Genomic DNA, 25,539 nt, shown 5'->3' on the forward strand with positions numbered 1-25,539 from the left:
CAGACCTCCCATCTGCAAGCTAGGAGCATGATCAGTGAGGACTCCTTTCCAGATCATTTTCCATAGATTTTCTTGTTTATTGTTTTTGGCTTACAGGTAATGATGAAGTCTGGTTTACCAATCTGTTGCCCCATTCCATCACTTACAAGAATAACTAACTCATTGTAAGAACCAAAGCATCACACTGTAACCTTGTCTGAAACAAGAACCCATCTGTGTATTTATAGTAATTTTAAAAACAACATTCATGGATGGACTTTTCTGGATCCATAAACCCCCTAAAATTGCACATGCATCTGTTATTTGTTCAGGGAAAGACTTGTGATTTTCATCATATTTTAAAATGGAACCATGATTTTTAGGAAAAAAAAAAAAAAGACTAATAATCATAGATTTAGATTGTCACTCTTTTCTGAGCAAAGAAAAAAAAAATCTTCCTTTCTTGGCAACTAGATATAATGGTGAATTTTCCAAGCCCCTGGGATATACATCATGTGTAAAGCATGATAAACCTTTTTGAATCTTTTCCTCTCTGGAGACTTTGCTCACAGATCAGCCTTTTCTCACACCTCCAAACCAAGATTTAGTAGGTGGTTCAGTAGTCATGCATGAGTTATATCCTGACTGGCTGCACCCATCTCCACTGAGGCTTCTTGAGAGAGGAAGACAGGAGCTCAGGACAAAATCATTAGTACCATCCAGTGTTTCAATCCCATACTCCCACTTGGGATCCCGACTTGGCAAGATGGTCATGCCCCTGTGTGAGCCAGGAGAAGCCCTTTACCTGGAAGGGATGCAGACCTTAAAATCCTGTCCTTCCCACGAGCCCTCCTGCATTCCCCGTTGGTCTTGGGGAGGATGAAGAATGTGCCAGCTCCTCCCAAACAGAAGGGGACTTTGACCCCTCTTGTCCTATAAGCTGTATGGACATTAAGGGAGGAGGGCAGCGCAGACAGGGACAGGTGAGGTGACACTTCACTCTCATGCCTGGAAGCTCCACTGCCTACCCCAAAGGCCTCTCAGTGGTGTAACTTCGTCCTCAACCCATATTTATGACTTTTTCTACTTGGGCTGGCTAAAGGCCTTGTGTTTCCTCTAAGTACTATAATTTTGCTCAATAGATGCCCTTAAACCTCCCTGGTAATTTCTTCCTCAAAATAATAGGCTCTCTTGAGGATCCTACAGACAGAGGAAGAATTCCTGTCATTTATACATGATTTTAATGAACACCCTGGCTCTCACAAACATTGAAAATGAGGTTTTTCACTTTGTGAAAGTCCTTTAAAAATCTATTCACCAGTCTCCCCTCTAAATAAGAGTTGTGGAGGTGATACCCACATATTGGGTTGTCTTGACTCAACACGTCTCAGAATCTCTCCGTGAATTTTAGATGTAGAGAAACATTTTTTAACAGCCTGCCCTTCCAGGTAGACTTTAGCTGAGCATGCTGATTCTTCCTCTTTGGGAATGCCCCTCTTTCCCCCATGAAGGAAAAAGAAATGCTAATGACATGGCCTTTGGCCTTTCCAAGGGCCAGTCCTGATGCAACAAAACTAGGGTGGGGGTATTGACATCACTTCCCACTTCATAGTGTTTCTTTTTAGGTTTCAGGAAATAAATCTCTCTCTAGTCTCTGGAATAGCCACAGATATGCTTCTTTGAACAACTCATTTATCTTGTGGACACCGTAACTATAACAGACTATGTGTCCCCTTTTACATGGGCTACTAGGAAGCTCAGATAAAACCTAGGGCAAAAGAGACGCATATGGATGCTAAGCTTATCCTTAGTTTCCTCTTAATCTTCTTGGGAACAAAGCATAGTTTAAATAAAAGGAGTAAGCTGGGTGCAGTGGCTCATGCCTGTAATCCCAGTACTTTGGAAGGCCAAGGCAGGTGGATCACCTGAGGTCAGGAGTTCGAGACCAGCTTGGCCAACATGGCGAAACCCCGTCTCTACTGAAAATACAAAAATTAGCCGGGCGTGGTGGCACGTGCCTGTAATCCCAGCTATTTGGAAGACTGAGGCAGGAGAATCACTTGAACCTGAGAGGCAGAGGTTGCTGTGAGCAGAAATCACGCCACTGCACTCCAGCCTGGGCAACAGAGTGAGTCTGTCTCAATAAATAAATAAATAAAAGGAGTAGATAATCCCCTGCTCCACACTGTGCGGGGGTTCAAAATAGTGTGATTTATTCACTCATTACGCATTATCTTCCCTTCCAGGCAACCACAGATTTGTACGGCAACTGCACTCTGAGGCATTCTGGGACATCTGCAGCTGCCCCCGAGGCAGCTGGCGTGTTTGCACTGGCTCTGGAGGCTAAGTATGTTCATAGCTCTGGGTCCAGGGCCAGCTCTGCAGGGTGGACTAATACATGTCTCTCTGCCCACATGCCAGGTGTCCATGGAGGCAAAAGTGGACATGAGAGGCTATGAATAGTCAGGGCCAACGAACTCTGCTGTGCATTTCTAAGTGGTCCATGTGCCCACCTGCACATGTGTGTGTGCATATACACACACACACATACACACACACCCACCATAAAACCACATTCCCGGGAGCACACAACACCCAGCAGCACATATCAGCAACTTATTCAGATACCCAGTGAGGGCACAGAGATATTTCTTTCTTCACCAGATTTGCCCCTCTATCCTCTCTGCATCCCTGGGTTCTTCTACTCCAGTGATATTCACAATCAGCTACTTGAAGAAAAATCAAATTGCCAAGCTGGTGTTTCAGAACATGTGGCAAACAAGGTAGTCCCACTCAAGATTTGTTAATTGGTGAGGTGGATTCACTTTTTAACACTGAAACAAGATACGCAAATTCACGCAGTGTAGACCAAGGTATGGACTTTCTTGGGAAACCTTCCAAGCTAAAGGTAAGAGGAGACCATCTCCTATGTCCTTACCATCCTATGGAAAGGCCACATAATGCTACTGCTGGACACACTTGGGATTTGAGTAGCAGTGGAGGTACCTGCCCCACCTGCTACTCTGCATTCTTTTAGTGATACCTGAGGCTGGCCTTATGTTCACAGAAGGAACACACGGGCTTCAGACACCACACACGTAGTGTGAGTGTAAGTGCTGGCTGTGTAGGGAATTGTCAGAGAATGCAGTTCCCAGCAACTTCTGAGAAGTTGGATTCAGGCTCCTGGGGAAGGAGAGTAGAGTTGCTAGGCAACCGGAGCTCCCAGCATCAATCTCTAGGCAGCGCTGCTTGTCTCTCTCCACATATGCAGTGCAATTTTTGATTTGCAAAGGAGGCAGGAGTTGGTTCCTAGAATAGAAAGGGGCTTCAAAAGATTACCTAGTTCAACCTTCTACCTTCACAAGAAAAGGCATAATTATCCTCCCTTTGCAGATAAGACCCCAAATTGAGAGTGACTCCTCTCTTTGGACAAGTCTAAACCTTGATTCTTCTAACAAAAGTCAGGTAGAAAATTTGTGATGCCAAGACACTGGTCAAAGCTCAACTATTAGGCACAGAGACCTCTGCCCTATGAAGCACAGAAACCCAAATTTACTCACATCCAATGTACATTTCCTGAAGGTAAAACTGTTCATCTCAGGGCCTCAGTGGGCCCTGGAGCCTGAGTTGGCCTTGCTCACTTCATCTGCAAGGAGACAGTTAGCAGAGCCTACTGCCTGTAGCTGAGCTGCGCAGGGCCAGGGAGCAGGAGTGCTCCAAAAGCAAGAAGGGTTTCTGGTTGCCCTTTCAACCTCAGAGGTCAAGACTTGACTCACAGTCTTCTGGGATTTTTGACAAACAAAATCCTATGCCTATGCCTAGATCCATAGGCATACAAATGGAATACCTAAATAAATCAGAGTGGAGGGGTGTGGCTGCTGGACTCCTAGAGATTCATGGCTCTGCCTTGATTAGTCACCATTCTTTCAGCACATATATCTAGATATCCTACAGAAAAGAATGCAGTCACCATTTAGGCATGCTTTGTTTTGAAGCAATGATCATGAACTTAATGTTCTCTGCTGGCATAAAGAGGAAAAAAGTATAACACCTGGCAGCTTGTGGGTAAGTCCATGACTGGAGTCGTCCTAAAATTCTTCAAAATACCAACTTTCTGCAGTTGGAAGCAGACCCTGAGATGAGATTTTGGTGCAAGTGATTTATTAAGGAAGGGATCCCAGGAAAGACAGTAAAGGAGTAGGGGAAGGAAGTTAGGATGGGGAAAAATCCAAGCAAAGGTTCAACTTCAAAAGTTCTGGCCTCAGTCTAATCCCGAGTGTAAATTAGGCCTCAGAGTTTGTTCTACCTCCAGGCAAGGAAGCTGGACTGTCATATTCTTATATGAGTCAGTCATCGGCTAAGAGCTACCTTGGAGAAGTAAACTCCAAGGCATCTCTAGCTTCAGGCAAAGCGGCTCCAGTAGCCAAAAGTGAAAACCATTGGTCAGGATGAGATACCCCAAGCGACAGCCCAGAGGGATAAGGAAAAGGGCCTCCACAGAGCAGTCCCACAGCTCATCCCTTTCTCTCATCTTGAGATAAGGCTACAGGAAGTCCTCATGCATAACAACAAATTATCTAAATGTATGTCCATCAGGACCTTGAAAGAGAGAGAATAACACTTCCCCCATCACGACTGCAGGGGAGAAAAAGAAAACCACCTCTCTCTCCTAACCAGTTGTCACTTTGTAGTTTAATATCATAATATACTTTTCTGCCCAATGCTTGAAAATGCCTACTTGAGTCACAGGAAATATTGCTCCCATCTCCCAGTGTCACCAATATCAGAGATTTTTCAAAGAATTTTAGTGAGGGATGACTGCCACCTTTGAATATTTAGGTTTCTCTCATATGACCTGGTGCTTTCTCTGTGGTTCTAGAAGGTGAGCTAGGCTCGAGGGGCAGATGTCATAAGGAGATGAATTTTTGACTCCAGAAAATCACCTGGAGTAAAGTGGTCCACATGCTGGACTGGAACAATGATTCCAAAAGTGACTTTCCAGGGGATGGATTTTTAATGTAAACTCTTTAGTTAGTGTAGTATATACAAAGAAATTCATTAGGTGTGGCTCCATGACATTTTAACAAAATGAACAGACCCACATAGCCAGCACCTAAATCAAGAAACAGACTATTTATGTGCCCTGTTGCTCAGCAGAGCAAGAGATGTTGCTGTATATAGTTACAGATCGTTCATTCTCATTGTTGAATATCACTCCATTGTATAAATGAATATTTGGATTGTTTCCATTTGGGGCTACTGTGAGTGATATTGTTAGGAACATTCTTGTATATGTCTTTTGGTGAACATACAGATGCATTTCTGTTGAGTGTCTACTAGGAAGTCAAAACGTTGAGTCATTAATATACATATGTGCAATTCTAGTAGATACCACCAAATAGTTTCCTGAATTGGGTGTACCCATTGACCCTACCTTGAGCAGTATATGAGAATTACAGTTGCTCCACATCCTTGCCAAAATGTGGTATTATTAGTCTTCTACATTTCAGCATTCTTATGGATGTGCAGTGGAGTCACATTGTAGTTTTAATTTGCATTTCCCTCATAGCTAGTGAAATGGAGCACACTGTGGAAAGTTTTTTAAAAAATACATTCCCAAGTCTCATCCAAGCCTCACTGAATACAAATCCCTAGGGATGGGTGGCCCAGGAACCTGACTTTTCAATGCCTGTTCCCCAGGAATACTTAAGCTGCCAGCCTGTCCCTGATCTGTAGACTAGGGTGTGAGGATGACCAATAAGGCAATAGCTCTGTGAATCTGTGACTCTGGGTGCAGAGTGTGGGTAACTGGCTTCTGCCTCTGATTAGGTGTTGCTATTCAGTCAAGACTTAATGTTTCTGCATGAAACAGCAAATCCAAATAATAATATCCAACTAATAACAGACACAAGGGTTTATTTTTCTGTCATGTGAAAGAAAATACAAAGATAAGGAACCCAGGGCTGGTTTAGGGTACTGGGGTACCATTGTGAATCAAGAAATCCAGCTCTTTCTAGCTTTCTGCTCCTTTGCTTTGCCACTTTCATGTTCTCTAGATGTGCTGGAACTCCAGCCATCATGTTTGCATTTCAGGCAGGAAAAGGAGAAGCACAAAGGGCAAAAAAAAATTAAAAATATATAAAAGAGAGAGAGAGAGAAGAGAGAGAAAGAGAAAAAGAAAAAAAGAGATGAAAGAAAGAAAAAGAAAGAAAAAATGAAAGAAAAAAAAGAAAGAAAAGAAAAGAAAAAGAAAATACAATAAGAAAAGAAAAGAAAAAAGAAAAAAGAAAGAAACCAGCTGAGTCAGCCATGTTGAAGGGCTTTTCCAAGGAGCCCCACCCAGTGGCTTCTGCTTATTTCTCACTGGCTAGAGCTGTCACATGACCAACCCCACACTTCAGGGGAGGCTGGGAAATGTAGTTTTATAGCTGAATGCAGTGCTGTTCTGAATAAAATTGAAGTTTTCTTAATAAGGAAGGAGAAAAGATAGATATGGAGGGAAAGACAACTGCTAATGTCTTCTGACATCTAAGTGGACAATCACTCATCTTCTCTGGATCTCTATTGTCTTATCTACAAAATGTAGCAAGTTAGATCATCAGTATGGTTCAAATGACTTCCTGGAATATTTTAGCTCTGCTTCTGAAATTTTTTTTTTAGGAAAGTTTATATTTTAATTGGATGTCTGGTGATTTTTAAGGTTGAATATGTCTTAAAGCTGAAGAACATTCATTTACATACTTTTAAATATTGTAGTCAATACTTAGGAAATAGTAACCTAACTTGCTTTAACTTCTGATATATGCAATATATGTTATTATTAATAACAATAAAGTCTTTTTATTCAGTGTCCACCACTGTGCTAGGTACTTTATATATATAATTTACATTTACATCCTGCAACAAACCTATAAGGCCTTATGCCCATTTTAAAGATGTCAAGGCTAGAGCTTGAATTGTTAAAGTAACTTATCCAAGTTCACACAGTTGGCTTTAAGCTTTAGGATGCCTGTGTTCCACCGGGCTCTCTATGGAACACAGAAAAGGCCCCACCACCGTCTTGCCTGTGGGACTCACCACTCATTCTGCCATGGCAATGGGCTGCAGTAAATGAGTTAGCTCTTCCTCAAACATTATGCACAAAATCAGATTTCACTTCCTTTGAGATGAGATTTTCCACACCACCACTACTCCAGGGAGTCATGAAAACTGAATTTTCTCTCACGTTCATAGGAGGTGAGCAAACAAAGGCTATGGAGAAAATGCCAGCTTGACTCATAAATGCATTATTTTTCTCAGACTGGAAATAATCCAACCTTTGAAATTATGTTTTAATCCTACCAAAATTTAGAGGATAAACTCAGAATTTTTAAAATGAAAGAAAATAAATGGATCTTTTATGACTCCAAACATCTCTTATGGATGAAGAGAACGAGACCCAGAGAAGTGAAACAGCTTGCTCCAGGTCACACAGTTTACATTGTTCAGATAAAGATCAGATCCAACAAGTAAAGAGATTAGAATTCTCCTGTTGTATTTTAGAATTTACCAGATGTTAGTAGAAGTGATTCCTCCAACCTTAAGACTACAGCATCAGCTTTAAAACATTTCCATTTTCAATTTCTCTAAAGATGCGTGGGCTGACTTTAAATTCCCTTTGCTGCCTTGATCATGAGGAGGAAAATGTGAACTGGGTTCAGGGGAGCTTGATACTGTAAATAGAAATACTGTGCTCTGAAAGAGAATGGTGAGGGAACAGCCTTGCACACAAGAAAAACAATCCTTCCTGTTAGAAGTCAGGTTCCTACAAAGGATAAATGCTTGAGGTGATGGATACCCCATTTACCCTGATGTGATGATTATGCATTACATGCCTGTATCCAAACATCTCATGTGCCCCATAAATATAGACACCTACTGTGTATCCACAGAAAGTAAAAATTAAACATTAAACAAAAAGTCAGTCTCCTAGTCAGCCACTTCCTAAGAGATCCTTGCTGACCCCTGGACCCGTTTCTCAAATTTCCTGATGATCAGAATCCCGGAGTGCTTGTTAAAAACACAGATACCCTAAGACCACTGCAGAGCCGTAGACTCAGAATCTCCAGGGTAACCCCTGAAAAGCTGTATTTTTCACCAGCACCCCCGCCCCCACCGGTGCTCTCCAGGAAGTTAGGAAGCTCTCCCCTGAACGAGGTTTGTTGCATATTGAAAATACTAAATGTTTGGAGGAATCCATGGAATCAAAACCTCTGAGCCTGGACATCATTTTTTTTTACCATCCCCAGATGATTCCAATGTGCAGACAAGGTTGAGAACCACTGTCCCAGACTACCAATGTTCTCAAACATCACTGTACAGAAGAATCATTTGGGTTAAAAGCAAATTCTCAGGCCCACAACCTCCAAGATGCTGATTCAGGAGAACTGCAAATTCACTTATGTCACTCATGGTCCTGACACAGGGGGATTGAGGATCACAGTGAGGACTCCTGACTAGGATAACACAGGGGCTCCACTGATGGCTCCCTCAGCATCCTGAGCTCCCCCTATCATGACAGCCCTCACATTTTCAATACTGAGTTATCCCTCTGTCCCTAGGGACTATCAGCTTTTGGAGACAGGGACGTTCATCCAACATGCCCAGAGTTAGCATGATGCCTGGATGTGGTAGACACTCAACAGACATCCATAAAATCACTTCATTGCACAGTACCTTCTCATATATCTGCATCTTATTTTCCCAACTATTATATAAAACATTTGAGAACAGGGAATAACATGTCACATTTCTTCTCCTATAGTCTCCAAAACAGTGACCTGTATATTGCAGATACTCCATAAATTTATTTTTTAATTATTTAATAACTATCACCTGTAATTCTTGGGCTGCTATGGTACAATTAAAACTTAAAGCAAGTTGATGAAATACCTATTTTACAGAATACTATATTCTGTCAATTCCTAAATTGTCCAGAAGGGATACTAGAAGGAACCTGGTTTTACACTTCAGACATATGCAAATAGCAGGTCAAACAGTGTCACAGACTCAATTACACTGGAGAGTGGACTATGCTCTGATTTATCTCAAAAGTGAAAAGTTCTCTGTTCCAAAATATTATTTCTCTGTCTCTCTCTCTCTCTCTTTCTTTCTAAAATGCAGCCCATGAGAATAAATCTGCAGAGAAACATTTAAGGGAGCCTTTCTCCAGGCATCAGAAGAACAGCGCATTTTCATGGCAAAGATGAGAAATAAGAAACCTGCTAGCCAGCCCTCGGGTCATTTAGATCCTCATTTGTCAACACTTCTGAGATTAATAAACTCAGAATCCCCTTGCAGCAAAACACTCAAGTTTTTAGCCATAATCGACTTAAGAAACTTTTACACCATTTTCTCAGGTCCTCAGGGACCATATGTCCAAGACATGTTCTGAATCCCCTCAAATAAGCATTGACCTTCCTTGCAACTTGCTTCTTTTTTTTTTCTTTTCTTTTTTTTTTTTTATTGTACTTTAAGTTCTAGGGTACATGTGCATAATGTGCAGTTTTGTTACATAGGTATACACGTACCATATTGGTTTGCTGTGCCCATTAACTCGTCATTTACATGAAGTATTTCTCCTAATGCTATCCCTCCCCCTCCCCCAACCCCACAATAGGCCCCGGTGTGTGATGTTCCCCGCCCTGTGTCCAAGTGTGGAACTTGCTTCTTAATAGAGGAAGGTCTGCATTCAAGAGCACATGGATCATTTGAACTCTTGATTCTGATTCAGATCTTCCAACCAATGAACTCTGCATATGTTGAAATTTTATCAAATAAGTGATGTTGCTCCCAGTCCTTTGAATTGTTTGACTTCTGAAGAGAACTGTAGTGCAAGGTTTTGCCAACTTTTTGACCAGAACCCTCAGTGAGTAATAAACTTTGCACTGCAGGTCAGCACACACACACACCTACCCTCCAACTATTTCATGAAAAAATAGCTTCCTGTATTATGTGCAGTGCACACTTCTATCCTTTTTTATTCTGCTCCATTCATTTTTTAAAATGATGACACCAACCACTAAATCACTGGTTCTCAACATTGACTGTCTGTTGGAATGGTCTGAGAAGTGTTAACAATTTCCAATGCCTGGGTCTCACTCCCAGAGATTCTGATTTACTTGGTCTGGGATGAGGCCCTAGCAGTGAGACTTTCAATGTCCCTAGAAGAAAATTTTCATGTGCAGTCCAGATAGATAACCTGTGCGATAACCTGGCCCAAAAACAAATCATGACTTGCAATTTGAAAAATAGAGACAATAAGTAGTAACAGACACTAATTTCCAAAAACAATAACGTTTACAAGAAGACTAGTTTATTCACTGAACAAACAATGTGCCAAGGACCATCCTGGACACTAAGGATATAAATATGCTGAATATTATTTCTCCACTCTTGAAGAACTGGTACCCTCATTTTCAAAAATGGAACACACCCAGGTACCAGTTCCCAGATGAAGAAACAGCATGACCAGCACCCAGAAGCTCCCCGTATCCCCTTCCAGTCACTGCCCCACAAGACTGACTACTAATATGACCTCCAACAGCATAGATTAGTCATTCTAATGACTAATGACTAATAATGGAATCATACTTTATGTTCTCTTTTATGCCTGGCTTCTTTAGGCCCACATGGTATTTGTGAGATTTTTCCGTATTATTCAGAGTACCTAGAGTTCATTCATTCTCACTGCCTTATAGTACCCCACATTCTGTAAGTTACACTTCAATTAGTTTGCTCATTATTTTTTGGATGGCATGTGGGGGTTTCACAGTTTGGGGCTAGGAGCATTCTAGTACACAGGTCTGGTTAATATGTACACATTTGGTCAGGTATATGCCTAGGAATATAATTTCCAGGCCATAGCTTAAGCTTAACTTTAGAAGATACAGCCAAACAATTTTCCAGTTTGGAAATAACTTGCACACTCACCAACAAAGTACATGTGTTCCAGTTGCTCCACATCTTCTTCAACACTTAACATTGTCAGTCTTTTTCATTTTAGCCATTCCAGTGTGTGTGTTAGAATAGACTTTTGAAATCAATTTATTTAAGTAAGAAAAGCAAGATTTCTTTAATTGACATATATAATGGTTCTGAATAGTGCATGGACACCCTCCCTTGAATTTGAGTTCACAGAGATTCCAAAATCTTACGAAAGGTCTGCGTCCTGGGTGATATTTCTGTTAATCATTGTGCTTCTCTCTCTCTCTCTCACCCTGCCTCTTGCCCTTGCCCTCTCGCTCTCTGCTTCCTGTATCCAGCCTGGGTCTGACCTGGCGGGACATGCAGCATCTGACTGTGCTCACCTCCAAACGGAACCAGCTTCACGACGAGGTTCATCAGTGGCGGCGCAATGGGGTCGGCCTGGAATTTAATCACCTCTTTGGCTACGGGGTCCTTGATGCAGGCGCCATGGTGAAAATGGCTAAAGACTGGAAAACCGTGCCCGAGAGATTCCACTGTGTGGGAGGCTCCGTGCAGGACCCTGAGTAAGTGCGGGTAGTGGTCCATCTGCTGCATGTGTAAAGTGCCCCTGAGATGGCTCCATGGCATTGGCATAATATGACATTCCGTCTTCATGTTTGGGTCAACTGGATTTTTTGTTTGTTTGTTTTTTTGAGACAAGGTCTCACTTTGTCATCCAGGCTGGAGTGCAGTGGCATGATCATAGCTCACTGCAGCCTTGAGCTCCTGGTCTCAATAATCCTCCTGCCTCAGACTTCCGGGTAGCTAGGACCACAGGTGTGCACCACCACACCCGGCTAATTTTTTTTTATTTTTTGTAGAAACAAAGCCTCACTATGTTGTCTAAGCTGGTCTCAAACTCCTGGGCTCAAGCGATCCTTCTGCCTTGGCCTCCCAAAGTACTGGGATTACAGGTGTGAGCCACAATTCTCAGCCTGGATTTGACTCAGGGACAACCAGCTTCCAAGCAGAGCTGCAGGTTTGCACAAATCCAGGGGGCACCATTTACATAGAACAGAGAACCCTTGTTTTTGGTTTTGAGTCTTAAGTGTTTCAGTGGTGTATGCAATTATTTCTAAGGGCACAAATCAACCACTATAAGCATTACCCAGTTCAATAAGGAGAACATGACTAGCATCCCCAAAGGCCTGCCCCCATGACAACTGCCATTATCATCCCCACGCCAGCGTAGCCATATTCTTACTTCTAACTCCATAGCTTATTTTCCTGTTCCATACTTACTAGACTCATACACTATGTCCTGTTTTACAAACCAGATTATTTTGCTTGGAGTTATGTTCGTGAGATCCAATCATGTTTAATGTGTACTTATAGCTTTTTATCATTGCTGAAGAGTGTTCCATTGTATGACTATAACACAATTTTTTTAACATTCTACTTGTGGGACAATCTAAGGACTTGATTTTCCTATGAGTGAGATGGATTGCCACTTGGAAGGATTTGTGTGAGGGGTTCCCCACACAGAAACCACAGCGTTGGTCAACTGCACCCACTTCCCTTCCAACTGCCCCACCTTGGCAAGGGGATTGGTCAGTAAGGATACTTCTTAATTTCTCTCTGTCCTCCTTGATGCACTAGTAAAATGGAGATAGTAATTTGTATTATTATCACTGAGGTATTATTTACATATCATGAAATACACAGAACTTAAGTGTGTCATTTGAGTGTTGATAAATGTATACACCCTGGTAACTACCACTGAATCAAGAGATGAGGCATTCCATCAACCCAGGAAGATTCTTCATGCCCGCTTCCAGTTCGTCCACACGCTCCACAGATACCCTTTGTTTTTATTCCTTTCTCTGTAGATACGTTTCACCAGTTCTCAGACTGGACTGTGTCCAGTTTCTTTTTCTCAGCATGAGGCTTGTGAGATTCATCCAGGTCACTGTGTGTAGTCATAGCTCATTCATTCTCATTCTATCTTGAGAATACACCTCCATGGCTTACGTCATTTAAATGGTGGTAAAATTCATTCCCTACCAGGGCTGTATTTCTGAGCATCATCAAGCTTGGCCAGAGTCCAACCCCTCTCAGACTTTATCCTTCTAGCCACTCTTCATTGGTCCTAGACTCCCTGCATCTCTTCTACTCAGTTACTCAGACCTAAATTCTGATCTTGACTTCACCAACTTAGACAAGACTTTTGACCTTTCTAACCCTCTGCTTTAGCAATTCTCAACCTTTGTGCCCTGATCTCCCTTTGACAGCATGGTGACGTCTATGGGCTCCATCTCAGTCTAATGTTTTGCAAATTCATTAGATAAAATATACAGGATTGCAAAGGAAACCAATTATGTTGAAACCAATTACAAAAATGTTTTAGAAAACAAATTCATGCTGAAATATATGTCCCCTTGTCAGCACATTAAGTAAAAAGCTCTAGTGGCAAGTCTAATGGCCACAACAATTTCAGAGCAGCAGTGATGACTAACTGCTGCTGCAAGATCCATTGCCGTTGCTATGGTGGGACATGAAAATCTGCCAGCTCTTTGATGACAAAGTCCGATGCCACTCTGCTTTGTGGCCTGCATTCATAATCGAAAGAGAAGAAAAATTTCTGTTATAAGCTAGTGAAAATTAAGACGTGGGGTTTTTTCCATTGAAATTATTAGACCCCTGAATTCTATCCCAATGGGCCCCAAAATAAGAGATTTTTTTCTGTTTCTTCACAAGTAAAATGGAGCTAATGTCTTTCCTCCTCAGGCTGCTGGGAGACTTGAGTAACACACAAGTCTATAGCAGGCACACAGTAGGCACTTAATAAATGTAACGTTGCCTCTCCTTCTCATCCATGACTAGATATGAACACTCCTAGCTCACATCTGTAGAATAAAAAATGATAGCAATCTCCTAGAATTTTTGGTGAAATACTTGTCTGATTTTTATGCAAATTCCAAATCATGTATCCTCTCAGCCTAAAATATCCTCCAATGGACAAGCATGTGCCCTGGGATGCCCATCCTCCCGTGGGCCAGCGTCCTGCCATAGACGGGCAGCCCACCATAGGTCAGCATCCTCCCGTGGGCCAGCATCCTGCCATAGACGGGCAGCCCACCATAGGTCAGCATCCTCTCGTGGGCCAGCGTCCTGCCATAGACGGGCAGCCCACCATAGGTCAGCATCCTCACGTGGGCCAGCATCCTCCCATGGACAAGCATCTTTCCATGAGTGAGCATCCTCATTGTTTACTCACTGAGCCCCTAGAAAGTGCACCAAGTGGATTACTGCCAGGCTGAGTACTTTTTTCCATGAAACAGTCCATGATTTTAGAAGGCCTCACTCTAATCAGCACCACATGGAAAAAATAAAGCTTCAGCCCAAGCCCTATAATAATCTAAAAACACAGAGCTGCCCAAGTCCCAAGTGATGTTATAAATGTCCTATAATAAAAATAGCTACTCTGCACAGTTCCTCACCATTTTCCAAAGCTGCTGTGTCCACCCATCATTTCTATTCACTCCCGCATCCCTCCTCTCGGCAAGACAGGTCTCTCTGAGCTCTAAACAAGTTGATTGACACGGTCAAGGCCACAGAGGCTGTAAGTGTAAGTGAAGACTGGAAGTCGCTTTTATGGAGTGCCGACTGCATGCTATGTGCTTTCATACACATAAGCTTCATAGCCACCCTATTGTTGAGGGTGTGCCTTACACTCACACAGTCGAGGTGGGCGTGGGGGTGAATATTTTGCAGCCTTAACAACAAACTGGTCCCATGCTGTGTGTCAGGGAGAAGCACCGACTAGATGTGGTATATGCTAGGTCCATTTACATTATTGCATTTAATCCTTGTAAGCCCAGGAGGCGTGTCCTATCATTATTACTTTTTATACACAAGGAAGCTGAGATCCAGAAAGGAATAAAAAATAAAAAATGTGCTCAGAGTCACAAAGGGCAGAGCAGGACTTGAAGTGAAGCCCATCTAAATCCAAACCCCAGGCTCTTTTCACTACATAACCTTGACCTTAATCAGCAACTGTGCACACAGGTCCTACGTCAGGCCGTATGTGAGAGCAGCCCCGCTGTGAGCTCACAGTGCCATTACTGATGAGAGGAGGCTGGGAAAGGTCAAGGGCATGCCAAATGTCATCCAGCTACTAAGCAGGCAAATTGGGATCTGAGGCCAGTCACTTCCACCCCTCACAGTGGGCTGTCAGGTATCTCAGTGACTCCCCCTGGAGAAGGTGAGGCTTGGGTCGGGGAGGGAGTTCCAGTAAACATTCCCCTGGGGATTCTGAAACACCCACCTAGTGGGTGCTCCCGTCTCCCAAACCCCATCACTGGCATTCCAGAGGCCCTGTCACTGGTCTACAATGCCAAGGTCTACGATGTCTTTTGGGAATGAACATAGATGAGACTGGAAACCACTGTCCAAATGAGGGATTCAAGGCTAAGCCCTACTCATCATAACTAACTTTACCCTAAGTCAACATGAAATGGGCATTGACAACTGTTTCCCTTGTTAAAGCTCAGAATCATTTATTGAGAAGTTTGGAAGCACAGCGACTTTCTGCAGTGGTGAAAATGCTCTGCACTGTCCAGTACAATAGCTTGTGGCTATTGAGTGCTAGAAAGGGGGTGACTGTGATTAAGAAACTAAAGTTTTCATCCCATTTCATTCTAATTAATTTAAATTTAAATAGCAACATGTGGCTAGTGGCTACCATCTTGGACAGCTAGGTCTTTTTTTTTTCTTTAAGACGGAGTCTCACTCTGTCGCCCAGGCTGGAGTGCAGTGGCACGATCTCGGCTCACTGCAACCTCCGCCCCTCCAGGTTTTTAAGCAATTCTCTGCCTCAGCCTCTGGAGTAGCTGGGATTACAGGTGCGTGCCACCACACCCAGCTAATTTTTTTGTATTTTTAGTAGAGACGGGGGTTTCACCATCTTGGCCAGGCTGGTCTTGAACTCTTGACCTCGTGATCCACCCACCTCGGCCTCCCAAAGTGCTGAGATTACAGGCATGAGCTACCGCACCCGGCTACGGGCAGCCAGGTCTAAGGCACATCTGGTAGTTATGTCTTAGTAGGAGGGATGCTGAATTGTGCAAACTGAATGGGAAGTGGAGATTTAATAACATAAACTCTATGAAGGGGTATCAAGAAGATGAGACTGCAAGAAAGCTTGGCTGGTTCATTTTATAGCCTCATGCCTTCCCCCAGCACGACATCCAATTGCAGCATCCCAGAAGCCTAAAGGCAGCCTTGCGAGGGTGATAGTAAGAACTGCTGCTAAGAACTTCTCTCGGACAGTCACTGCTAGCCCTTTACTTCCACTATCTCATTTAATCCCAGGAGGTTGGCATTCCTAGTCTTAATTTAGGTGAGAAAACAGGATCAGACAAATAAAGCAAATGGCCTTAACTCCTATGTCCTTATCCATTCCACAAGGCCCTGGGGCCTGGAACCTCCTTCCCTTATTGCAAAAGGAAAAAGACTTACGATGTCTGTGCCTTTACAGACACTCTGCAAGCAGCGGGTGGGGGCTGGAATGTCCCCCACAGGCAGCGCAACTGGCACAATATCTACATTTAGTTGCACATAAGCAATATTTACAATTAACAAAAAGTTGGCGCCATTGCAATATTTAGAGGAAGAGTTAACTTGGAATATACTGAGGCCCTCTTAGTCAAGGTACATGTCGATACCAGGCTTTATTTTCTGAGATTGCACTGGACAAGCAGGATAGACCTCTAATGATCGTCAAGCACCATGTGATTATGAGAGAGGGCAGGAGGGGAGCACCGTGGGAGAGGAGAGAGAGGAATGAGGATGTATACTGAGATGAAAGGCAATTTATCTCCCAGTTTCTGAATATGCTTAGCATTCCATCATAATCTGCTTACATGTGGAATTTAAGGCCAGAGGGAGCACTGGAAATAATGTTGTCCGAGTCCCTCTAAGGAATCTGAGGTCCGGAGATGTGATCATCCCAACATCTCACAACTAGCCAGGAACTTTATGCAAGATCAATGCAGTGTTTTCAATGAAGAGAAACAGGAGAGCTATTTTAGCACAAACTCAGCTGGGCCCTCCCAAAGGACTGGGCCCTTGTCTGTCATATTCACTGGTGTACCCCTAGTGCCTAGAATGGTGCCGGGCATTTAATAGAAAGGTGATAAATATTTTTTAAATGAATGAGGGAATGAAAATGTTCAGCCAGCATCAGCTGGACACAAGGGAAATGTCTGACTGGTGGCAATAGGACCGGCGGGCCAGCCAGGCAAACGTGGCAAGGAGGCTCTGCCTTGGTCGGAAGGGCTCTGCCTCCTCTCGGTGCCCTCTGGTCACTCGTCCACCCCCACACTGGAACTTGTTCTCAGATGCAGATGAGTTAGGTCTAGGGCAAATATACTTGTTGAAGAACACAGAGGCTACACAGGGAGATTTGGAGGGCAGCCCCGGAGCTGGCTGTGCCGCTTGGCAGAGGAGGCCCTTATGACCACAAAGCACACTCGTGGGGCGGTAGGATCGAGGAATCAACAGCCGTGGCAATCGCCACACTCCATAATGTGCAGGGCTGCACAGAAACAGCTTCCAAGGTGGAGTGAGTGGTGATTGTCAGGTTTGTGGGTTTCCTCGGCATTAATCTTCCCAGAGAGGGAGTCAATTTGAAAAGCAATTTTCTAAAGAGGCTTTATCAAGAGAGTCAGTGAAGGATGCTCAACTACAGTCAAAGGGGAAAATACACCTGGCTGTGACCAGCTGCACCAGCTGTGTGTGCAATGAGCGGAGCCAGCCCAGGCCGGCCCTATCAGCCAGCCCGGAGTGACCTGTCTAGCACAGTCTGCCCCCAGCCCTTCTGGGCACCCTGAGGGGACTATTCACTGACCTCCTTTAAGGCTGTGCCAAAATATGTGATCCGGCTCTGCAGTTTAAGTGAATTTTGAAATAAATGTTAAAACCTGGTATCAATGCCGGAAGCAGCATGGGAGTGAGAGGTCAGTGTGTGCTCGGCCCTGTGCCACCTGGGGGACTGTGGACCAGCACTGCCGAGCTGCAGAGTCTTCCTGCACGAGCTCATGCCCACCTGACTCTGCTACAGGGAGAGGAGAAAACCTCACCATGGCTACCTGCTGAGTGTCCTCATGTGACTGCCACAAAAGCAGGCATTTTAGGCACTTGAGAAAGAGTCATTGTTACTATTGTGATTATTCTATCAAAACAATCACAGCTTTATAAGTTCTTTTCTTTCTTTTTTTTTTTTTTTTTGAGATAGAGTCTTACTCTGCCACCCAGGCTGGAGTGCAGTGGCACAATCTTGGCTCACTGCAACCTCCACCACCCAGGTTGTAGCTATTCTCCTGCCTCAGCTTCCCGAGTAGCTGGGACTACAGGCGTCTGCCACCACACCCGGCTAATTTTTGTGTTTTTAGTAGAGCTGGTTTCACCATGTTGACCAGGCTGGTGTCGAACTCCTGACCTCAGGTGATCTGCCTGCCTTGGCCTCCCAAAGTGTTGGGATTACAGGCATGAGCCACCACACCAGGCCACAGCTTCATAACTTTATCATGCAGTTGAAGATTCATAACACAAGAAGCATTCCCCAGGGCCCCCTGGGAAGCAACACCTATTTCTTGACACAAGGCAGTTTAAACACTTACTCGCAACGATGTGCAATAAAATAAAGATACAAGCCACCCCACACCCCTAAGTTTGTCTTTTATAGGACTTGAACACTAAGCTTTTGCGTATTATCTCTAATAGGTCAAAGAAGAACTCTTTGATTTTTTTTTTTTTTTTTTTTTTTTTTTGAGATCAAGTCTCACTATGTCACCCAGGCTGGAGTACAGTGGCGTGATTTCAGCTCACTGCAATCTCCGCCTCCCACGTTCAAGCAATTCTCCTGCCTCAGCCTCCTGAGTAGCTGGGATTACAGGTACACACCACCATGCCTGGCTAATTTTTGTATTTTTAGTAGAGACGGGGTTTCTCCATGTTGGTCAGGCTGGTCTTGAACTCTGACCTCGTGATCCGCCCGCCTTGGCCTCCCAAAGTGCTGGGATTACAGGCATGAGCCACCGCTCCCGACCTAAGAACTCTTAAACCTCCAGAAAGCATGCTTCATTTTCTGCAGCAAATGAGCTCCAGATCATGGCCTGGAAACTAACACCCTATGACTATTTAAAATATTTCAGCAGAGCCTCTTTTTGTTCCACCACCAACCTCCTCCTATTTAACCTTCTTATAAATTGACAGTTAGTTCCTGAGTGTGTATCTCTTTTTTGCTTTAAAATAAGAATGTTGTATTCCTTTTCTTATAAAAGCAATACATGGTCACTGTAAGCAAATCAGAAAATACAAGTGAGCAAAAAAAAGAGAGAAACAAGAAGCATCTGGAAAATACTGTTCCTAGGCTCTCCCAGTGCCATGATGCCAGCCAAAAACCTTACCTGTGAGGGGAGAATGGTGTTCTTTCTCTACCAAGTTCGCTGCCTCTGGAATTCACAGCATGCTTTTAATTTAATTTCATAGTAACTTAACATTCTCAGAAGAGTCCAGCCCCATGTCTCCTCTCTCAGGAGACCCAGCCCTTGTGCAGGAAGCAGCTCACATGGCAGGGCAGGATTGGATGGTTTTTCTAGCTGGCAGTCTCTCCATGGTGGTTAAAAAAAGCCAGACTCCCGGCCAACGTGAAAAGAGTTGCTCTAGTGCTGGGATGATCTCTTTTGATGGAAGGAGAGAAATATAGATTGGACCAAACCTGAGATGACCTTCAGGCACACCATGGCTCAGGGGGCTTCGGTAGATGGTGACAGTGCCTGGTTCAGATCCTCTTCCCTGGGCTGTGCACCACCCCAGCTGCTGCGGGCATTGGCTGCTAACTGTGGTCTTCTGCCTGTGTCTCTGAAGAATCACCCTCAGGGGCTATGGAAACCCAACTGAAATAAGAATACATAAAACCAATGCTCCTGCCCCCAAGCAGGACAACTGTGTGGTGGTGCTGATGCTCCAAAGCCAGCATGGCCTCTGACCGCCAGGCACACCCCAGTGTCCGAGGCTTCTAGGAAAATGTGTGATTCTTAACACAAGTGTGTGTGTTTGTCCCTACTCCCACCTGTCTTTCGGCTTTCCAAGGTGCATGGAATATTTCTTTCAGTCTCCCTCCATCTCTCCCTTGCACCCTCTCTCACAAATGCACAACACTCACTCTAAAGTAAGACTTTTAGCCTGGGCAGTCGGTGGCCTGTGTTCTAGTTTCCCCTTCTCAGCCTCACTGTCCTTTTCCCTCCCTTGGTCTTAGTCGCTAAGGCCTTCCCCATGACCGTGGGGCTCCTGGGAGAAACAGATACGACAGCTGCCATGGAAGATTCACACAGACAGGAACACACCAGCCCTTGTTGTCCTGCCAATGAGGCTCCTTCTTGGGACTCAAATTCCAGGCTCCTCTACCATGCCCTTAATGTCAAAGTGGTCCCCAGCCTAGATCTATCTTTACAATAACTTCTTAAGGGCTTTCTAAAGAAAGCAAAAGAAGTGAGGGTGACTGAGCCCACAAGATGGAATGAGGCCCATATTCTGTATCACCAGCGATGACATGAATATAGTCAATAGGCCTCAGACACTGTGCAGAGGGATGGGGTAATCAGTTTCCAATTGCTCTTCTCTAGAGACAAATAACACCAGTTTTAGGTGGGGTTGCCTGGAAGCAGAGCCTGTGAGCCAGGCAAAAACTGAATGCCCTTGAAACAGAAGCCCAAGAGACTCTGCCCCTTGTTGTTGTTCTTATCAGATTCAAATTCAACATACATAAACAATTTAGACCCACACCATCCAATACAGAAGCAACCAGCCACACGTGGTTATATAATAACATATTAGATTAATTAAAATTGAATAAAATAAATTGAACATTCATTTCTTCATTCACGTGATCTATGTTTCAATTGCTCACTAGCCACATGTAGCCAGTGGCTACTATACTAGAGATTATATATAGAGAACATTTCCATCGTTGTGGCTAGTGGTGGTCTAGACATTTGTAAATATACTACATATATAAGTATATATGTATAGACGCATTATATATATGTACATATATAAGGTATATGTATGATAATTTATCTTGCCAGCAACTGTTCAGGGCAGGAATTAATAGCTCAGATCACGCAAATACTTGCTCACAACTGGACTCGTCGTCTGAGACTCTTCACGCTACCCTATACAGCTGTCCACTGCTGGGCTGGAGCCCAAACAATCTTTAGTCATTTATCACCTTCCCTGTTCTGTTTCTGATCTTGTTCTGAATAAATAGCACCGTCTTCGAGAAATCCAGGTTATGGCCCTCATTACCCCTATCTCCAAAGTTGGCTTAATGCCTGCTTTCCACCAAATGGATGGATTTCCCCAGATCCTGGGGACAGAAAGACCACCCCCACTGTCACTGGATCCCCATAGCTGATGGACACTCCATACATCATTCAGCATCAGCATCCAGGGGTGGGAGAGGAGAGCACAGCAGTGCTCCATGAAACCGTTTAAGTATATACTTGTAAAGTTCCTCGGGGGAGTATTAATGAACTGCACTGTGTGTTTCAGCAAGCCCTCCCAGGCTCACGGCCTTGGTTCCTAGGGCAACGCAGAACCAAGGCTTGACTCCGAGCTGGGCCTGCAACCACTGTCTTTTTGTAAATGTGCTTTACACGATGTGTGTTTAAAAATATCCAGCATCTTATACTCCAAAATAAAAGCCATGTTGAGGAAGGATATTTGCATAGGCGATGGGCCAGTACCATGTGCCAAGCATCGTGCCTAGTATTTTATTTATTTATTTATTTATTTTTCAGCACAGGAAGATAACATTTATTATATTTTAGCTAGAAACAGAGCAGATAGCAAGTTCACGAGGTATGAATTTTTTTTTCTTAAATCAGGTTTAAACAACAATAATAAAAAACAAATCTGCATATATATGTTGGTCACTATTACAATATTCAAGGACACAAAAGCCAGCAGCATAAAGAAGCATGAATAATGACTGAAAAGTTCTGATGTGCCAAAAACAAAGATCACTGCATTAAACTCCTTTATTTTGCTAATTTAATTATTAAACATTTAATAATTATTATTTATTATTTGGCAAAATATCAAACATGCACATAGTATTCCTACAAGAATATTGCAGGATTATTACAAGAATATTAATATCATCAGTATTAACACTAAGTTTATTCCTCTCCAAAATTCAATGAGTTGTGGTTCCACTTTCTATACTTATTAGTGTTAGTGGTAATATGAAAAACTGATTTTGTTTGCAAGGTTAAGTAGCAGATTGACTTCGCATTTGGTGGCCAGCTGTGTACCCTAATTTTTCATCTATTTTCTTAATAAATTTAATTACATTTCATAAACCCTGAGATAACCTGCTAATGATTGTGTACTTTTAATCTATACTTTATTCCACTCAATTTGAACCCCACGTAATAAGTCTTCAAAATTATTTACAGATGGTTGTAATTGAAGTAATGACAAAATTTATTACTTGTATAGATAAGACTGATAACAAGGCCTTTAACTAAGAGTTGCATATTTTATATGCACTTTTAACTTGCTAGGAGCAACTCTTAAAATTACATCTATCATTCTGTCAGAAAGCAATAAGCGCTTTTCATTTTGTTTACTTCTATACGTGTAACCAGATTCACCTTTTTCCTCCCTAAAACAACTATTTTTTTTTCCTTCCCCAAGTATTAATACTTGTCTTCCAACTGAACAATTGCTAAACAGAACTTAGCATTTGCACAGCACATTGATAACTATAGTGCTTAGCACAGACATATGCCCACAATAGGCATCTAATAAATGTTTGTTCCACATGGCATGAATTGTAAGGCAGCTGTTTGAGTCACATACTGTTCATCATATACTGCAACTAATTTTATTTAACTAGGAAATTCAGTTTACCAGATTTAATTATTCACCCTGAAGTGTAAATCCAAAAATTTGAAATTAAAAACAAAATCGATTTACTAATCCTCAGAAAAAGTAAACAAGTTAATCATAGCTGTTACTATACTGTTAATTGGTAGAGATTTTTAAAAAATTACTTTCCACTAAATATTATGTACAATTAAGTGAGGGGAAGAAAGTTTAAAAAAACGAAAAGATGTTAGCTAATTCTCATCATTTTCTCCACATTTATCCTTGCAGTTTATTTATTCATACATTTATTCCTGTTAACTTCTCTAGCTGAAAGAGAATTTTATTATCTGAATGGAGTTCCCTATACCTTATATCCCCATCACAAAATACTAGTGAAAAGCTGGTGTAAATGTAAGATTGTATTTTCATGTCATGTCATATGTCTGCATTTATTCTTTGCTAGCATTAAATTTTTCCTACTTAAATGATGCTGCATAAAATATGAGACAGTCTGCCAATTGCTATGATATTGCTTGCTTATAATATTCAGTTTTTGTTGATAACTTTAAAGTATATTACACACTTGTCATTTAGCACACTAATAAATAACTATTTTTGAAAGGATACACTGACAAATTCTTAAGTTAATGGCTTTAGCCCAACATTTTTAGTCAGTTAAAGAACAACAGCAATGGCAAAAACATTGACAATACAGTTCATGGTCCAGTTCTCCCATCTTACGGTACAGGTTCCATCAGATGTGGTATCCCAAAAACAGGAGCTGGCTGTGAAAGCCGTATGCGCTCTTCTGGACCACTGCACAGTTCACAGTATATTTACAAGCTTTTCCCGACTTAACCAGATGTGTTAAGGATTATTCCACTATGCTTGCGGTTGGTCCACGGGTTGACGTTGTTGTAATTATAATCTTCACCACCCAAAACCCCATCTGCACACTCTGACAATATTGTGAGCTTCCTCAGCATCGAGGCCAACCTCGCAGTGGCGTTGGTACTCCTCCATGGTAGCGCTGGCTCTCCCTAGGGGCAGAGCGACGCCTGTGCCTGGTATTTTATACATGGTCTTGTTTAACCACACAAGAACCACCCCCAATGACAGTGAAACTTCAAATACTTAAATAACCTGCCCAAGCTCTCATGAGCAGTAAACATAGAAGCAGAATTCTAATCCAAATGGGTTTATTCCCAAAGTCTGGAGTCTTTCTATTACACCATGTAATCCTCAAATGCAGTTTCCTTTTTTCCTTCTTTCTTTTTTTTTTTTTTAATAGAGACGGGGTTTCACCGTGTTAGCCAGGATGGTCTTGATCTCCTGACCTCATGATCCGCCCGTCTCGGCCTCCCAAAGTGCTGGGATTACAGGCTTGAGCCACCGCGCCCGGCCCTTCCTTCTTTCTAGTGCAAGAATCTTTGAGCTTCTCACACTCCAAGAAGGCCATCTCCAGAAAGGAGATTACCCGTAAGGACAGCCTAGAGAATATTTAGGCTTAACCTCGCTCCAACTTTCGCCAAAGAGACCCCCAAAGTCTCCTGATTGCTCATTGGACTGCCTTTCACTGGAATTAATTTACCCATTTTCAGCTTTTCTTAATGGTAGTAATAGCAGTCATATTAGCAATAGCTTCTATTTATCGAAGTACTTAGCACTTTGAAAGAAAAGCATTATGAGTTCCTGCCTCAGTCTGGGTTGTCCCAAAAGTCCAACCTGAGACAAGACTTGGGTGCTCACAGCTTTTTGAGAAATGATTCCAGGTAACACAAGTGAGGCAGTGGGGATGTAAAATAAGGGAGGGGAGAAAAGCCAATGAAGAGTGCATGAATGAGCGAGTTGCCACCGTGGGCAGCTGAGCTCAGTCCCACTAGGCACACTGAGTTGTCATGCTGAGGAATAGAGAAGCCAGGGTAAAAACCTGTCAGTCACTGGGAGACAGTTACCCCTCAAAGGTTAAATCCCTGCGACCTTTGGGTCGCCCTGCACACTGGCTGCACAGGCTTCCACAGAGGTGGGAGGAAGCCCGGAAACATCGGGAGATTCTCGTGCCTGGGGTGGGAAGCAGTGCAGGTGCAAGGGAGCTTTAGCTGCAGGCAAACTCAGAAGGGACTTAGGAGACTCAGGAGGAGCATCACAGCATCTGCTACTTTCTCCTTCCACACGGAAGGTTCCAAGTGTAAGTAACTTGCTCAGAGCTGGGTGTGTTGGCTCACACCTGTAATCCCAGCACTTTGGGAGGCCAAGGCAGCTGGATCACTTGAGGCCAGGAGTTCAAGACCAGCCTGGCCAACATGGTGAAACTCCATCTCTACTAAAAATACAAAAAAAATTAGCCAGGCTTAGCGGCACATGCCTGTAACCCTGGCTACTGGGGAGGCTGAGGCATGAGAATCACTTGAACCCAGGAGCTGGAGGTTGCAGTGAGCTGAGATCACACCACTGCACTCCAGCCTGGGCAACAGAGTGAGACCCTGTCTCAAAAGAAAAAAAAAAAAAAAAAGATATAAGTAACTTACTCAGGCTCGCACAGCCAGTGTGGGAACTAAACCCAGGTCTGTCTGATCAACCCCAAAGCCCTTGCCGTTTTTGCTACCTGAAGCTGCCCTCAAAATCCCTTGTAAGGTGCACCCACCACTGTTTATCCTATCTCCTCTTCACTCT

The 25,539-nt window shown here is 43.1% G+C and overlaps 1 protein-coding gene and 1 pseudogene across 1 annotated transcript in view; one reads left to right on the forward strand and one right to left on the reverse strand.

Moving 5' to 3' along the window:
• Positions 1-25,539, forward strand: part of PCSK2 (proprotein convertase subtilisin/kexin type 2) — a 254,461-nt gene that overhangs the window by 226,249 nt on the left and 2,673 nt on the right. The window contains exons 10-11 of the mRNA XM_007960726.3: positions 2,226-2,326; positions 11,283-11,510. Of these exons, the coding sequence (XP_007958917.1) occupies positions 2,226-2,326; positions 11,283-11,510 (329 nt within the window). The remainder of the gene's footprint in view (positions 1-2,225; positions 2,327-11,282; positions 11,511-25,539) is intronic.
• LOC119622297 (dynein light chain Tctex-type 3 pseudogene) lies at positions 22,115-25,539 on the reverse strand (annotated as a pseudogene).

The sequence above is a fragment of the Chlorocebus sabaeus genome, chromosome 2, assembly GCF_047675955.1.
Source record: "Chlorocebus sabaeus isolate Y175 chromosome 2, mChlSab1.0.hap1, whole genome shotgun sequence".
Taxonomy (NCBI): domain Eukaryota; kingdom Metazoa; phylum Chordata; class Mammalia; order Primates; family Cercopithecidae; genus Chlorocebus; species Chlorocebus sabaeus.